At 40.1% G+C, this 17,276-nt stretch overlaps 1 protein-coding gene across 1 annotated transcript in view; it reads right to left on the reverse strand.

The window, feature by feature from the left end:
• The window catches only part of CCHR3.PART0H15orf40 (chromosome chr3.part0 C15orf40 homolog), a 303,329-nt gene that overhangs the window by 224,188 nt on the left and 61,865 nt on the right, over positions 1-17,276 (reverse strand). Inside the window, exon 2 of the mRNA XM_044065591.1 lies at positions 11,098-11,221. Coding sequence (XP_043921526.1) covers positions 11,098-11,221 — 124 coding nt within the window. The remainder of the gene's footprint in view (positions 1-11,097; positions 11,222-17,276) is intronic.

Here is a 17,276-nt window from a genome sequence, read left to right on the forward strand (position 1 = left end):
ACCATGTTAAATCCAAAAACAGGTTTGAAAAACCAGCAACACAGTCCGACAAGAGTCAAATAACACTATTTATTCCACTGTTTTAAGCGCTTTTCATCAGCTTGATGGCAAACTTCTTCAGAAACAGTTACAGCAATAAAAAACCTTCCTTATAACTAAGACAGGTGATCAGCGTTCACCAATTGCATCACTTTGTTCTACTTAAGCAAACACACTTTGAAATTAAGGTGACAACTGCTGATAACCAGTAATAAACCAACATTAAAGTATATAAACACATTAAAAATATATGAACATGTCTACGACAGTAACCACAATACACAAAGGTAAAAACATTAAGAGTCTTTTTGTATAACTCAACCATTGGCAGAAGTAATATATGTTTTTAACAAAATGTGACTCATCTCTGCATGCTCTTTAGTTTGAGAATACTAATTGAGCATGAGTCATTTAACCCAGGAAAAGTATAGGCATTCAGCCTCACTTGCCAGGCTAATTCAAGTTCTTAAAGTTTGAGTGGTCTAGGGCCACCCCTATTGTCGTACTTGGCTTGATCAATGATAATAAATTTAAAAGCATGTTCTTTATTAGAAGTAATGTGCTTAGCTAGCGCATTCTCCAGTTTACATTTATTCACAGCGTAGGTTCAGAATTCTGTCACGAAGCCTCCGCTCCGTCTTTCCTATATAGAAAGCAGGACAGAATGTACACCTAGCCAAGTAAACTACAAAAGATGAATTACAGTTGAATCTGCCTTTCAATTTGTAAGTTGTACCATTAACCTTAAACGAATTAGTGACTTCTACAAGTTTACAATAGTTGAAATTTTGACATTTGTTCATCCCAGTATTCCATACTACTGGGGTGTATTGCTGTTCTAAGAGAGTTTTAAGGTTCTTCCCTCTTCTAAATGTCACTCTAGGGGTCTCACCTACTTTCACGTAAATGTTAGGGTACATCTTAAAACAGGTCCCAATTTTTCTGTAAGATGTCCAAACATGAGTAACTATGTGAACTGAATGTAGTGATGAAGGACAATGTGGCATTCTTATCCTCACTAACCAATGCTCTACTAGTGGTGTCTGAATATTCATCCACTACACTGTGTGTACTAGAAGGTGTCAGTAAGGGTTTAGCACAAAGTAAAGGAATGTATACCCTATCCACTCTCTTAGTTGTAACCTCTTGGAAAAGGGCATCCAAGAGGGGCTCTGGGTATCCACGGTGCAAAAACATGCTTTTTAAAACAGCACATTCATCAGAAAAATCTTCATCCAAACTGATCATTCTAGAGGCCCTCACTAACTGGCCCTTAATGACTGACCTCTTTTGGTGAAAGGGATGGCTACTGGTAAAATGGAGAAACGTATTGGAGTACGTGTTTTTTCTGAATATCCTTGCTACATAACTATTAATAATGTAATTTTTCACTAGACAAATATCTAGGCACGCTATAGTATCAGTGTTAAATGTAGAAGTGAATTGTAGGAAATGCGTAGTGCTGTTGAAATATTCCAGCACATACTCACTATCTCGCTCATCTCCATTGATGAGGATGAAGATGTCTTCCATCACGTATAGAAAACAAAGGAATCACAACATGTATTGTTGTTAAACACATATTCCGACTCCCAGTAAGCCATGACCAGATTTGCGACGCTAGCTCCACACGGTGACCCCATTGCTAACCCTACTTTTTGCAGAAAAAAACTGTCTTGGAACATGAAATAATTGTTAGAGAGCACCAGATCAATAAGTTCCACGACCAAACTAATTTCCGCGGCTGTAGCATTATGTTTCTTTAACATAAGTGCTACCCATTCTATTGCTACCTCGTGGGGGATACAAGTGTAGAGGTCTCTCACGTCAATAGTGAGAAAATTAAAGTTCACGTTAAAATCTAAGGCCTCAATCTTTTTCAAGAATGACCATGAATCTTTACATATTTGGGTCTCATAGCATAAAAATTTTTGTAAAATGGCATCTACCACTTTAGCACACGAGTATGTTGGTGAACCTTTGCTATCCACTAGTGGTCTCAAAGGAGGATTCTCAATACACTTGTGGATCTTGGGGATGCCGAATATACATGGATATCTAGGGTACAAAGTTGTCAAGTAATTATAGATCTTCTGGTCGATTCTACCTTCAATAAATAAGTCCTCTATACAGTTCTTGATTGAACTATAAGCCTTATTTACCTCTGAACGTGAACTAGTAGTGTATGCATCGGTATTCAGCAATGCATTCATACGTTGCTGATAGTCTAAATTATTAAATACAACCATGACCATGTTGCTGCTGAGCAAATCTCATCCAAGAGAAGCATAACCAACAAAGGCTGTAGAAGCAGCAACTGCCCTGGCGGAATAAGCCTTAGGTTTGAAGAGGGAGAGAGCACTTTACTAACGTAAACAAAGGAAATACAGACAGCCATCTGTACAAGATCACCATAACCATAGAGATTGGCTTCCCTAAATTGGATTTAGAAAAAGACACAAATAATTGATCAGACTTTCTGAGGTACTTAGTCCATAGAACTAGCAACAATAAAGAAAATCAAGACCACTGGTTCAGACCCAAAAGTATTTTATTTTCTACCGCCTTGGTACAAAACCTTCCAGGAGTTATAAAATTCAGCTAAAATGAATACCTTTTATACAAAAAACACAAACTCAATCATTCAATAATACAATCAAACAATTAAATAAAATACTTCCAATTAACCTTTTCATTTAGGGCCAAAGTATATTTAAGATGACAGACAGACTCTTTGTATCACAGTTTTTCTTTCAAAAGAATTTCATCATTTTCAACAACTACTTGCTCTAAAATACAACCCTGAAGCATAGAAAAATTACTGCCATGTACATGTAACAGCAAGGGGGTTATTTAAGCCTTAGGATGCCCATGTGGTTTATTTTATATTTGTGAAACAAAAAAAAGTTTTAACATTAGGTTAATGGAACATATCAGGGACATAAAACATCAAAAGGAAGACAACATTTTGGGTCTGAACCAGTGGTCTTGATTTTCTGAGGTACTTAGTTCACTCCAAGTAAAATCTATGTAACAATGCATGTCAAGACAATGAAGGAAATATGCCCTCTTGTTACTAAAACTGGGAAAGAAAAACAGTAGCTGGATAGACTTACTCAAGTTAGATTCAGATGGTACTTTAGAGAGAAAGGATTGCTAAAGATGTAAGGAAATCCAGTCCTTTTGAAAGACTAAATAAGGAGGGACACTAAACAATAGCTGAAGCTCGGAAACTTGTTTGGCTGAAGAGATAGCCACTAAAAAGTTTTCTCCAAAAAGCAACTTCATATCAACTGTGGCAGAAGACTCGAAGGGAACAGAGGCCAAGGCTTGAAGAACTGTGGGAAGGTCCCGGGGGGGGGAGACTGGGTCCATAATAAGGGTTGCAGTAAAAAGGCATGTTTCAAAAAGGCTTTTGACAAATGCAAGTAAGCCAAAGGGTCTAACCTTGACCAATAAGAAAGTCAGAAATGACAGAGTGTAATTTAATGACAGAGTAACTTGAAACAAAGTATAAAAGGACAACTAAGAAATCCAGGACAGCCTCTTGGGGAGCTGAAAAGGGTCTAAACCTTTAGAGCGGCCCATAAAGAAAATGCTTCCATTTGCCAGAATACACTTTTCTGGTGGATGACTTTGAGAACAGGAAAGAATATGAACATCTCTCCCAGAAAGCTTGGGATGTCTGGTCATCACTGGAATTGGAGAAAGCATGCAGTCAATTTGAGGAAGTTTAGATTTGATTGAGGATGGCCAAATGGGTGAGAAATCAGATCCAGACTCAAGTCCAGAACCCAAGGTGGGTGTTTCAGGTAAAGCTACTGGGAGAGGAACCAAACCTGCCATGGCCAGAAGGGGCAATGAGAATCACAGTTGCTCTGAAATGGGCAAGCTCTCTACAGGAACCTGGTGGACAAAAGTGTATGGGGAAAAGGCATACAGAAGTGTAAGAGGCCAAGAAGGCAGAAGAGCACCCGTCAATGACTGTCCAAGAGAGAAGACCAGAGCAAAATAGCTGCTGCATTTTGTGTTTAAGCAGGTAGCAAAAAGTGCACAGCAAGGGTGGCATCAGTAGCAAAAAATCTGAGCTATAACTGTGGTAAGACCAAAAGGCAGGACATGAAATTGAAGGTGACAGACTCCCAGCCTGAAGCGCAGAAATCTCCTGGACTGCCTTGCTATCTTGATGTGGTAGTAGGCATTCTTGAGTTCCACCGAGTACATCCAATCATCCTTCCTTTGAAGGAGAAAGGCAGACTGCACCATGAGCATCCAGACTTTGGTCTGCTTGATGTGTAGGTTCAAGTTGCTTAGGTCCAGAATGGGCCCGAGATTCTTGTTGCTCTTTTGTACACAGCAGACCATGAAATCCCTTTGGTTCATAAGGTTCGTACGTGATTACTAGGCTAACGTCCCTATGGGTCTTTTATAAGCCTAATCATGCTTCCCAAAGTGAAAATAAAACCTTGTACTTTGTGTGTCTGTGAGGTAATCACCTCGCTTATTATACCAATCCTCAACCTGTAAATGTTATGACATTTTATAGGTTAGTACTGGGCTATTTGAACTTGCAGGCCATTTTAAGCCTAGTCAGATTTTCCATACCAAAGGTAAGAATCAAACCCTGTACCTTGTGTCTATGACATAAACACCTTAACCATTATGCCAACTCAGTGTGACAACCACCTTGGAATTTTCAGCTGCCGCTGGTCTTCTCTGGTTGCATGGAACATCCAGAAGGAAACTTTGCTTTGTAACAGGAGTAGACGACAAGGATACAAATATCCTCTGCCAATTACGCTTAACACTCAGGTATCCGAGGCAGTAGTAGACGCGGTGGTACAATGGCAGCGTTGTTGCCTCACAGCAAGAGTTTCTCCTGTTCGATTCTCGGCTGGAGTGCCTTCCGTGTGGAGTCTGCATGCCCTACCCGTGGTCGAGTGGCCTCTGAAAGTCATGCGTGAATGGGTGTGCCTTCGCTGAAGGTTGGGCATCGGGCTGACAACTCAGCACCATAAAAATCTACTGCCAATCATTAGCGGACCGGAGTTCCGCTGTGGCGACCCCTAACCGAGAAAAGCCGAAAAGACAAACAAACTAAGGCATCTGAGGCAATGGCCACCCCACCTTCTGGGTGAAGGGATATGTTGAGTGACCCCAGACTGTGACTCTCGGGCAAACATTCAGGAACAGTGAAAAAGCCTTCAATGAAAGGACCTCTGAAGCTTTGATTCTGTAGTCAGCTTCTGCCATGTAGGTGACATCCATCAAATTCTCCCCCACTGCCATGAGCTGAATCGTCGACCAAAGCATCTTGGGAAAACTGCTGCAACTTTTGGAAGAACATTTTCTTGACACCTCTCTGATTCTTACGGAAGGTTTGTTGTGGAGTGGGGAAACAATTCCCACTGCAAAATGAGTTTTCCCAAAGGGGGTGGATTAGTCAAGGAGAAATGTAAGAAATAATGCCAAAACATATTCCATAAAATTGCAAAAGGGCATCTAAGCTTGCTAGTGAAGAGCTATGCCTATTCCTGCTTTATGGGCAAACCCATCAGACACACTGAAAACAGAAGTTGGGGCAGACAACAGAGTTGCCAAGGATTTCTTGAAATCTGGAGACTGTAGGGAAGCCACAGATTTGGACACATCAGTAATAAGACCATGTTGGAGTCTCATGAAACGAGCCACATAGTTGAATGCATGGACAGCAGATGTTACTGAAGCACACGTGTGCTAATCCAAGCAGTCCAAGGACTGGGACTCCCTATTCAGTGGGAATGGACTGAAGCACTCTTCTGGGATGTCTTTCTCAGTGGCCACAGTGACAACAATGGTATTAACCACAGGACTCTTGATCCAAAAAGGCTCTATCTTTACAGGAGGTCTAAACTTTACCTGAGTTGAGTGGGATTGGCTCCAATGTGTCCAGTTCTCTTCATGCCCTCTGGGACACCAGATCTACAAGGATGTCTGAAGATGGTATTACCCATAAAGTAGATGGACTCACAATGAAGGCCTCGAGAAATACCAACTCCTCTGGAAAAGTGGCTTTGATGGTTCGTCCCCCACACCACTGCATTAATTTGAGAAGGCTGACTAAGGAGATATCCTTGCAAGAGGACTTGAAGGGACCCCCCCCCTCCCAGTTCATCGAGGTTGGAATCCTCATTGAGACTCCTCTGGGGAGGCCAAGTGCTTCCTCTTGCAAAGGCTTTTTATGTGTGGCTCCAGAACTAGGAATGCTGTGGGGTACACAAAAGCTGAAGGTGGAGTCCTTAGGTATGGGGCCCTTCAAAGCCAGTCAGTGCAGGCTGTCCCAAGGACTGGTTAAGAGAAGCCGTAACACCAGATGAATGTGAGGATCAGGATGGATCTGGAACTGGTATCACTTACTCTGTCTGCAAATGAGATAGCTTTTCTGCAACATCAAACACCAATGCTGAAGCAGGACAGACAGCCTGACAGCCCAATCAATCCTCTGACCTTAGGGAAACTCAAGTAACAACTGCCAAATGGGGTGGGTCTGATGAAGAGACTGGAGCTAAGTTGTTAAGCACTAAAGCACCCAAGTGAAGAAAAAGATACAAAATTCTCAACCCTGAGTGCTCACACTGACCTCTTGGCACCGGGATGTCTTAGGAACCAACAACATTGGAGTTGAGACCATCAAGGTGGCAACCGGTGCCAAAGACAGCCATGCTGTCAGTGCCAACACAGGGGTGAACTGGTTCTAAGCTGGATCCTAAAATATCAGAGCTGAAGGGATGTCTGAAGGAGGAATGAAAGCCATTGGAGCTGAATAAACCAAACCTTGCAAGGTCAGAACCAACTGAGAAAAGCTCTCAAACCCCCGAGCTGAGGGGGAAGGGATGATACACATCTCCATCTGGGTCTTGAGGATGGATGTCAGAAGCTGGACTAAATCAAGGTCTTTGACACTCCTTGAAGACAAGCCAGGAGCCCAGATTATCCCATCCCACAAAAGTCGTCAGATTCAGGGATATGGGTCATGCCTGATCAGAGGAAGAGGGAGAACAATGATGAAGCAGTATCTTCTCCAATGAAGTAAAACCCACTGGAGCAGCTCAAGACCTTGAGGTCTTCAGATATGGGGGAAAAAAGGGAAGAATCTACTTTCCATTTCCAGGATTCTCTCTCCCAAAGTTTTGACTTCTCTTTTTCTGGCCTTCTCTTAGTCGAACAGGTTTTGTCATCTTCCTTCTTATCTGTGTTTCTTTTTTTTTTTTAACTTGGGAAAGGAGATTGACAAGACATGAAAGGGGCAGGAAAAGGAGGCAATAAGCCCTTCAAGAAAAGCTTGGCCCTTTTGTCTGCAAGGGCCCTAGATTCAAAGCCCATACAGGCCTGACAATCCTCGCCCAGATGGGCAACACACCCAGTCAGTCCCTGCACCTATCGTGAGAGTCCTAGGGAAGAAGCTTGGTGCCCACAGCCTACATACTTTTTGAGTCCCGAGAACTTTTCCATGGTAGAAAAACACACACACACACACACACACACACACACACACACACACACAAGATATATTAGACAAATAGACTTTGAGCTTTCACTGCATTGCACCTATAAAACAGCACTTAAAAATAACTATGTCAGAAAGCCTGTGCAATAACAATAAAAGCAATTCCAAGAACTACGCTAACCAGCGATAAGGCAGGAAAAACAGAACACTAAATAAAATACTCAAAAAAAAAAAAAAGAACCCTATCAAAAAACACACTGAAAAAGCACTAGCACTAAAAGTAGAGGAGGAAGCAGAAAAAATAGGCTGAAAACAGTTATCAAAAGTCAAATACTTAGCTGGAGCTAATGAAACACACCTGACACACACGGCAGCAAATGAGATCTGAGCAGGAATATGCTTATGGGGGGGGGCATTATGAGAGAGGAGATGGCGCTTTTGGAGCTGAAAGTCTTGGTATGGCCAGTTTCAGACCTGATCAGATCCAAGGAACAAACTGAGAAGGATTTATAAAGAAAACATCAGATCTGATAATAAGAGTTAATAGTTAATATGACAGTTTACATAATAAGGGATGTTAGGTACAAATATCAACAGGTATAACTGCAAAATTTTATACCTGAAAATTTAAATCATTAGAGGAGGACTTTGATTGTGATACAATGGAGTTTATAGCATCTGCTTAGAGTACTTGTAAGTAAAATTTCATATTAGGTGTGACAGTGCTATTTGGTTTGTGCAAAATCGCTTTACGATTAGCTTCTGTATCTATTTCAGCTTGGATTTTGTTCCAAATTTTGGCTATGGAGGTTGAATACAATGCCAATGAAATTATTATTTGCTTTTAATATGAGTAACTGATACTGATTACCATATGAATAAATTGAATCCTTTTTAAGACCACTTTTTAGCATACATTTTTCAACTTATACATATTACTGTATAAATTGCATTTGAAAAAAAAAATGCAATGATAATATACAAGTCATGATTTTCAATGAATACCTTACAAGTGAATGAACTGGAAGGCAATATCCACCTCAGGCCTGTTTCATGCACTTAATAGTTGTGATCTTTTTTAAGAATAAACCTAAGTTACGCAACTTAAATTCCGTTTTCCCATTTTCCAGTCAGATTTAATAAATGAAGTATTTTTTTACAACAGAAGTACAGGGCGAGACCTGTGAATCAAGCACACAAACATTTTCTAATAACAAATGTATATAAAAGTGTAAGTCAACTGAAGCTACACATATCCTATACAAAGCACCACCACTTTTAAATCAAATGTATTTAAAAAAATACATCACAGTACAGCACATCAGATGCCCTGGGACATGGTTACCAGACAGTAACCCATGAAAGTAGTGGATTAATCCATTCAGATGCTTCTCTTAGGACATGCACTGCTACAAAATACAAAGCAAACTAAAACAAAATCATCTGCTTTCACAATCACTAACTTAAGTACTTCCAATATACTTCACATAGTTGCATTATAGACTCCTTATGGTGTGCAAATAGTAGGCTTAGGATATGTCCCAGAATAGATTTGTGCATTTGAATACTTTTCCTTGGGTATGCACGGGAGCATAACACAAAACTCTCTGTACAAACGCAGAATAGCATCCACTTTTATAACAACTATTACCCTCCCCCACTACCCAAGTCATATACTCCTTATGGAGTATAAACAACAAGAAAAAAGGAAAAGATATGTCCTGGAACAAGTCTTCACAGGAATCATGGCAATTTACCAAATGCTGTTTGGTAGAAAATTGTGTGTAAAAACTTGTACCAGCAAATAGAACAAAAACTTTTGCAGAGGGCTTGCTCCCACCTTCCCAAACTTATACATATCAACTGAGACTGTGCAACAGAGGTGAAAAGTGCAATGGCAATGACTGCTGAAAGTTGTTCTCGCACATTAGTACTTGACCATACGTCACTCATAAATGATGCCTTAGGCAAAATAACAGGTTCCCACTGAACAGATCTATCCTTCCCATGTAACATGGGGGAACTAAGGCATATTCAGGGTAATCCAAGAACACTCCTATGATATATATACAGAGGGAATTTTTATAGTTAGCCAAAAAATGGCATTTCATTGAAAGACTTTAGCTGATACCTAGCAACGACGTAATGACATTATACACACTGCAAGTCCATCATTCCCAGGATACACTTTTGACAATGCATACAAAAATTGGCACTTCCACATCACAGCTGCTGTACCACTTCAGATCAGGCCATAATCAATTTCAGAAATGACATAATTAAGGTCAATAATCCAATTAATGGATTTGATCATCTAACCTATTTTGCATATACTACAAATATACACACACTACTGACTGGAAAAAGCATTTGCAAGGAAGTAAATACATCAGACGAGAACAGCCTTTACAGTGGCATAAAGGGATAAAGCCATAACTATGGCCCAGGTGGCATGCTTTATTAGTGGCTTAGGAGTCTGAAGTGTTAGCAAAGAAGGACAGACATACCAATCATGGGCGAGAGGGTATGCATATGCACACACCTCGCAGCCGATTTCTGTTGAAGGTTGGGGATACGCAGGTGTGTGACATTTCAGGAGACATGGAGTTGGCCTAGTTGCTACAGAGATGGGAAGATACTCCAGCATGACAACTGCACGTCCATATCAGGACAGTATGTGCCTAAGGAAGGAAAATTATGACATAACAAAATCATCCTCTGCAACAAAATGACACTGCCACAAAGTGTCTTAATCTCTGCACTAGTCTGAAACTTGGGTCGTAGAAAGTCCAGGTGGAAGCTTGTTGCACTGGGTCGACCAAGTGAACAAAGACAGGCACCAAGGGGCAACTGGGTGGGGGGGGGGCTAAAAATATTTTTTACACATCAGGTGAATACTGTACAAAAATTAAATGCAACATGTTAAACTGAGAGTTACTTTAATGAATTAGGATTTTATTTGTTGGAAAGAAAAATAAGCAATAGAATAAGCAAAGGACGAAAATAATTTAGATGGGGACAGAAAGAAGTGGTAATGGTGGATCCGCTTTTCACACCTTTATGTGGCCCACGTCAAACAGCTTATGCTGTTCTCTACAGGTGACTGTAATGGCATGAAGTTATAAATTAAATTACCTAAAAAACAATACGTGATAATAATATACCTGCTTATTATATTTCTGTATCCATATAACTTAAATACAAATTTCAAATTCTAACTAAACAAACCAATTATGCTTTCAGGATAACTGAGAAAAACGCTGTACATATCCAACAGTATTCTCAAAAGAAATTTTCATCAGTACCATTTCATAATTACCATGCTTGGCAAACTTTCTTTCTGGTAATCAGGAAATGGGAGTTAATTTTTCCAAGTACCAGTGAAGGCCTCAAAAGTTATTAAAGAGAAACATACATTTAGAATTATTTCACACTGCCTAAAAATAGGGCGTACAGAATATGTAACCTGGACACAACATAAACCATTGTGGGCAGCCAACAAATAAAATTATCACTTGTGCATAATGTGTCACCCTCCATCTTACTCCTCAGCTAAAACTTCTCCACATTACCTGTTATTGCATTTAATTTGGCACCAGGCTTAGCGTGAACTGCTATGGTAATACTTCCACTTTTATCATACAATACTGGTCCGGAACTAGGTGGTGCAGGCTTTTCAACTTCCTTGCTATGTTTCTGAAACAAAATGCATGATAAGACATCGCATATAGCATGTTCATTTAACAACAACAAAACAATTCTGTAAAAACGCTTTCATTTACTTTGCAGGCTGTTAGGCAACCCCCTCCCTACAAACGCCTCCACAGAATTTGTCTTTTCCAAAGCTCATCAGATTGTGCAATCATAAAGACTCATCATTTCAAAGCAAATGAATAAGCAGCAAATATGCACATGATGTTGTGTGATGCATGTCACATTCTTTTTATAACAATTTTGGCAAAATAATCTTTCTATATCACTAAATAACTATAGTTTACTCAAAAATATGGATTTCCTCCAAAAAATACAGATGTGCAATTACACATACCACAACAGTAGATGCTTGCACAGATCACTGCTGCGACAGCCTAAAGCAATATAGGAAGTTCTGCTAAGGATCTGACTCAGTCTGACAGCTTTCCAAAGCTATAGGGCTCCTTTCACCTGCCCTAGTCACTGATAAGCACAATGGATATAGAGAAAAGCAGTGGAAAGTTGCCAAATACTTCAGAACGTTCTTGCCTCATGCCCTGCCAGATAGAAAATCCCACATCGTGGCAAAAAATAAAAAAAAGAAGGAGCTTGAGGGAGGGAGTGACTACTGCATCAGTAATCTAGCCGAACATCTGCTGTTATTGTAAGTTTATTTACACAACTACACTATGTTCATCATTAAATCACTGCTGCAGTAGCTTAAGCAATGCGGGATGAATACTCTAGCTTATGAGTAAGGAATGAGGAAGTGGAATCTGGACCAGAGACTGAAATCCCTTGCAGAACAAGCCTAGCAAAGCCTGAAGGATTCTAATTTGAAGTGTTTGGCAATGGTTTGCACAGAAGACAAAGCTGCAGTCTCCAATAATTTTCTAGAGCTCACCCTTTTCTAAAAAAGCCACAGCAGCATTCAGGGCATTGTACAGTGGGCCTTGACTTTGCCTGGAAGTGGCTTATTATATTCAGAGGGTCTATATTAGAACATCGAAGTTTCAAAACTTCGAATGTTCTAATATCGGCCCCTATTCAGCGAAAGCTGAAAACATCGAACATACAGAACAGCAAATTTTTTCCTAGGGAAAAAATCTGCTGCTCCAAAACACATATACACAACACAAGCACACCAAACAAATAGCAGTCCACACACATAAACAATCTTACACCTAACCCTACACTAAACTATACATACACCACTAACTATCCACTTACTTTACCCCAAACTCTAACCCTAAGGTCCGTCACTATCGCCCACTCACCTCACCCGTGCCCTAACCCTAACTCACCTACCCCGCCCTAACCCTCATGTCCACACAATCGTACACTTACCTGACCCACGACCTAACCCTAACTCACCTAACCTGCCCTAACCTCACGTCCACACAATCACACACATACCTAACCTGTGCTCAATCGCACACTTACCTGAACCCGATCCGTAACTTTCCACCACAGTGCTGAAAATACTGAAGCAACAGAAACGGACAACCAAATTCCTTCCCTAGGAAAAAATTTGGTTGTCTGTAGCTTTGATATTTTCAGCGTTCTCTGAATACGGGTCGATATTTTGAAACTTCAATGTTCTAATATAGACCCTAGTGAGAATAACAAAGTAGTAGTCCAGGACAACTACTTAGAAAATGTCTGAACAGACAGTGGATATACTTTCTTCTTATCTTCATAAGAGACAAACAGTTGATCAGAAGTCCTGAAGGATTTTGTTCTGCCAATATAGTGCCCGAGTTGCATATGGACATGCAGAGAGTGATGATTCTTTCTCCTTTATTTTTAGGCTCTGGAAAAAAAAAACAGGGAGATGAACAGGCTGGCTTACTGTAAACTCTGAAATTGCCTTAGGAATAAAGGATGGTTTTGTAGTCAAAGTTAACTTATCTTTGTGAAATAAAAAGTAGACATGACTCACAGTAAGAGCTTGTAACTCTGACCCTCTTCTTGCAGAAGTCAGAGCAATAAGTAACACTGTTTTCCAAGATTAAAAAAAAATCAAATCAGCCTTGTGAGCAGGATCAAAAGGAAACAGTGCAAGTTCTTCTAAAACAATTAGTCACTTAACTAATAGGTGGGTGAACATGTAACACCTCTTTCAAAAACTACTTCACAAGAGGGAGGGTAGAAAGGGAGGTACACATGATCAGATAACCAGAAATAGCACAGAGATGTATCTTGATATAAGAATAAGAAAGGCTAAAGGAGAATAACTCACGTAAGTACTGAAGAATCACAGAAGTCTGAGCCTTAAAAGGATCCTGGTTCCTGGACCGACACCATCTAAAACATGGATCCAAGCAAGAAAAGCAAATGACAATGGAGCAAACACAGCGTTAAAATCCACAAGTTTTTAACAAAAAATAGAAGGTTAGCGCTTTCATGCCCATATACTAGGCACTTGGTCAGACAAAATACAAAAAAAAACACACCAGATATATATAATGCCATCAATTATTCAATGAAGCAATTTACGTTCCCTAAGCAAAGGCTTTAAGGGAACATACCCAACAAGTACTATCCATTTACTCTGCTTTCTCTATAATATTATTCAAATTGTCTCCTCTATCATTACCATTAAAACGTTGTAAAACGAAGAAACTAAAATAATGATCAACATTATCATGAACATGTTTGAATAAGGCACTTGTGAGATGTCTAATATAGCCCAAGTGTTCTTGCTAGTCCTGTCCATGACCTCGCTATACTTATTTGCAGGCAAGACATTAAGGAGTGGCAACAGTTTTGTGGGCTTGTCTGTAGAGACAGAAATCACAGAAGGATCAGAAGAAGGAATTTTACATAGGTTTTATAGAGTCCCCGATGAACAAAAATTCCTATCAGGTTTCTTAGGAACAGGAAGTTAAGATTCAGAGAAATATTAGTAAAAGTGTCCAGAAGAGCTTCTAGAACAAGGGGAAGAGCACAAGCTTTAGGGTTTTCATCTGCAACAAGATGTCCGGTATCAGATATCCTGGTACCATACCATTTAACATGTTGTGTCATTTTTATAGCAGCATCCTCAAAAAAAAAATTCCTCCAAAGGGAATCAGGAGAGAGCAAATCCTCATGCTTGTAAGTCACAGCCAGGGGGTGTGGATTTGAGAATATGCTATAGAATCTTCATCAGAATCCATGTCCCTCTCCTCAGATGATCTTATTTGGAATCTGCTTCTCACATGCCTTTTAAGAAGAGTAGAAGAATAAGGAACAACAGCAGAAGGTGGAGTCTGAAAGAACTGAGAGGGCTTCATAGACCTATGTGCTTTTAAACAGCACTTGAATAAAGTCTTGCCATTCTTTGTAAGGATGTCATAAGTGGGAGAAGCATGGTTAGTTTTCTGCCTTTTCTTTGCTGGGACATCTGCACAAACCTCAGAGGACCAGATGCCCCCCAGTTCCTCAGAAATAACCTTCCTGCCTAGGTTCCCCTTTCTTGTCTGTTACTGACATCAGATCAGTGTCAACAGTTGTGTGAATGGCGTGTCCCATATCAGCCTCTGACGGGGTCACAATTGTGGGTGGGGCTGGCATAGAAACCAGATGGTCCAAGGTCTCATCACTGGACATAATGAAGAGAGACCAGATAGACTGAGGTCTCATTATCGGTTACAATGGTGGCGAGCCCTCATGCTTTAAGTGTCCTAGCTTTTTTCTTAGGAAGCGAATGAACTTCAGGGCTAGAACACTTGGACAGCATCATACCTTGCACAAGCTGAGTCTTTGATTCTCAGAGTAAACAGATAAGCAAAACAGATGGCTGTGAAGGGTCTTATGGACAAATGACTGGCAGATCATACACTCTGTGTAATTATGTTCAGCACCAAGTCAAAACAAACATTTGCTGTGATAATCTTATTTGGAATCTGCTTCGCACATTCAAATTTTTCCTTTGTGGATGACATGCACAAAAACTTATAGAAGACAATTAAGAAAAGGAAAAGTCCTCAACAGAGTACTTATCTGCCCAAATGGCTAGGTAACAGCTCTGGATGTATGACAGACCAAAGACAAAGGGGAGTTTTGCTTCCAGACTGTTGGCAAAGAAGTTTTGAAGTAATTCACACCAGTATGCCCCTTATATACCCCCGCCTTTGGATTTAGGTCACACATCGGACATATGACACATGGAAGGGCCCATGTTTTGTATGCTGGCCAGACGAATGGCTATCCTTGGTAGGATACCTCACTTGTAAGGAATAATGCAACAGTGACCTTGGAAGGTATTAGAAAAATATGTATTTGAACATATATAAAGTGCTAGTTAAAAAGCAAATAGTATATAATGCATTTTATTCTATTAATAATATGGCAATAAGAATGATTTTACATGTAATTGCTTGAAGCTTTGGAACTGCAGTGTATTTGAACTCTGACCCTGGCAGTAGCCAGCTCAGCAAGCTTATGTTTTTCACTAATGACTATCTGCTGGGTCAGGAAATTAAATGTATAAAGCATTGAAAATCTTCTTCTCCTTCCTCTGGGACAATTGGCCTTGTAAATGTTACCAAGATAAGACACAGCTGTTGAGAAAATGTTGCAAGAAGAACAAAGAAGTGTATTACAAGACTGAACCAACTATTGTATTCGAGCAGGCCTGAAACCTTGAAGGAGTAACATTTACAGAAAGACATTATAACTGACCAGGTGCTTTGCAAGGCTACATTATTCCCAAGGGAAAGCTTTTTAAAAAATATAACATCAGCAATCTTTATGAATAGAATACTGTAAAGTGATGTAGATGCCCTGTGACTAACGTCAGTAAGGTGGGCAAAACCTGAATGTAAACACTATAAAATATTCTGTACTTCCTGCATCATGTCAGACAAAACTCTGTACTTGTATGGTTTTTTGCCTCCTGGTGTACACTAGTAATTTTTTGCATCTGAGCCTCCTGTGTTGTTATCTTTGTTTTTATTTAACAGTTTGGTCCTTCTTGAATCGGAAACCCTCAGACAGCTACAGATCAGAGTGTACCGGTGGTCGAACACTGCGCAGGAGAAGCTACCGAAACGGTTCTTCTTGAAATACAAAAGACCTCCGACTGAATTGTCATTTTGAGAGGCTGGCCACTTTCTGATCTGCGACCGAAGAGCGGTCTCGAACTGGTCGATTCAGGAGGCTCAGGTAGGAAGATATTTGCCTTTTTTCTGTTTTAGATCAGGGACTAGGTTGCAGTAAATACTATTGTCAGAAGATTTGTTATACAGATCAGGGACAAAAGGAAATTACTGTATATTTTGTCAGGGATCAGGGAAGCAGAATAAGGTAGGCAGTCATTCTAGATAAACTGTGTAAGGAACTGAAATACCACGTGGTGAAAAGGGTTACGTAACATTTTCTTTTGATATGGGAAATCACTAAAACATCCCGAGATCCGGCCCTAACTGAAGACGCAAAATATATGCAATTACAACGGGCTGATAATGTTAGGTATTATACAAAATGGGTTAATAAATACGGATTTGATGGTAAATTAGATAAAATTTCATTAGTTAAACTCTTAAAACAACTTAAATCTGACGCAGAAGGTCAGGCGAAAAAACAACAACGATTAGGCATTCCTCAGGCACACAGGTGGATTGAGGAAGTAAACCGAAGGGAACAAAAAACTAAAAATGCTAAGACGTTATTTTTAGATAAAGAGGATAATAATATGGTAATAGCGACAGCTCCTCCTCCCCCGCCCCCTCCGATGCTTTTTTCAGGATATGAAGCAGGACGACAAGCTGGTCCACCTCCACGTTATCCTGATGTCACAAGAACACTAAAACCATTTGTTAGAGATCCTATTGAAACTAGGTCCCGGACACGTAAAACACTTGGAGACACAGACTTGTATCAAATAGGGAGAAACACACTAGAGGAAAATGAAGAAGAAATCTGTCCACTAATCGAGATACCAAATCCTCGGGCAGGACCCAACTCTTCTAATATACAGACCATGGATACCGGAAGATATTCGGAAAGCTACAGAGGGAATCCCTCATCCAAAAGTAAATTACACAAAGTTTTTACAAGATTTACAAGGTAT

This window comes from Protopterus annectens, chromosome 3.part0 (assembly GCF_019279795.1).
Source record: "Protopterus annectens isolate FY-2018-M chromosome 3.part0, PAN1.0, whole genome shotgun sequence".
In the NCBI taxonomy this organism is placed as follows: Eukaryota; Metazoa; Chordata; order Ceratodontiformes; family Protopteridae; genus Protopterus; species Protopterus annectens.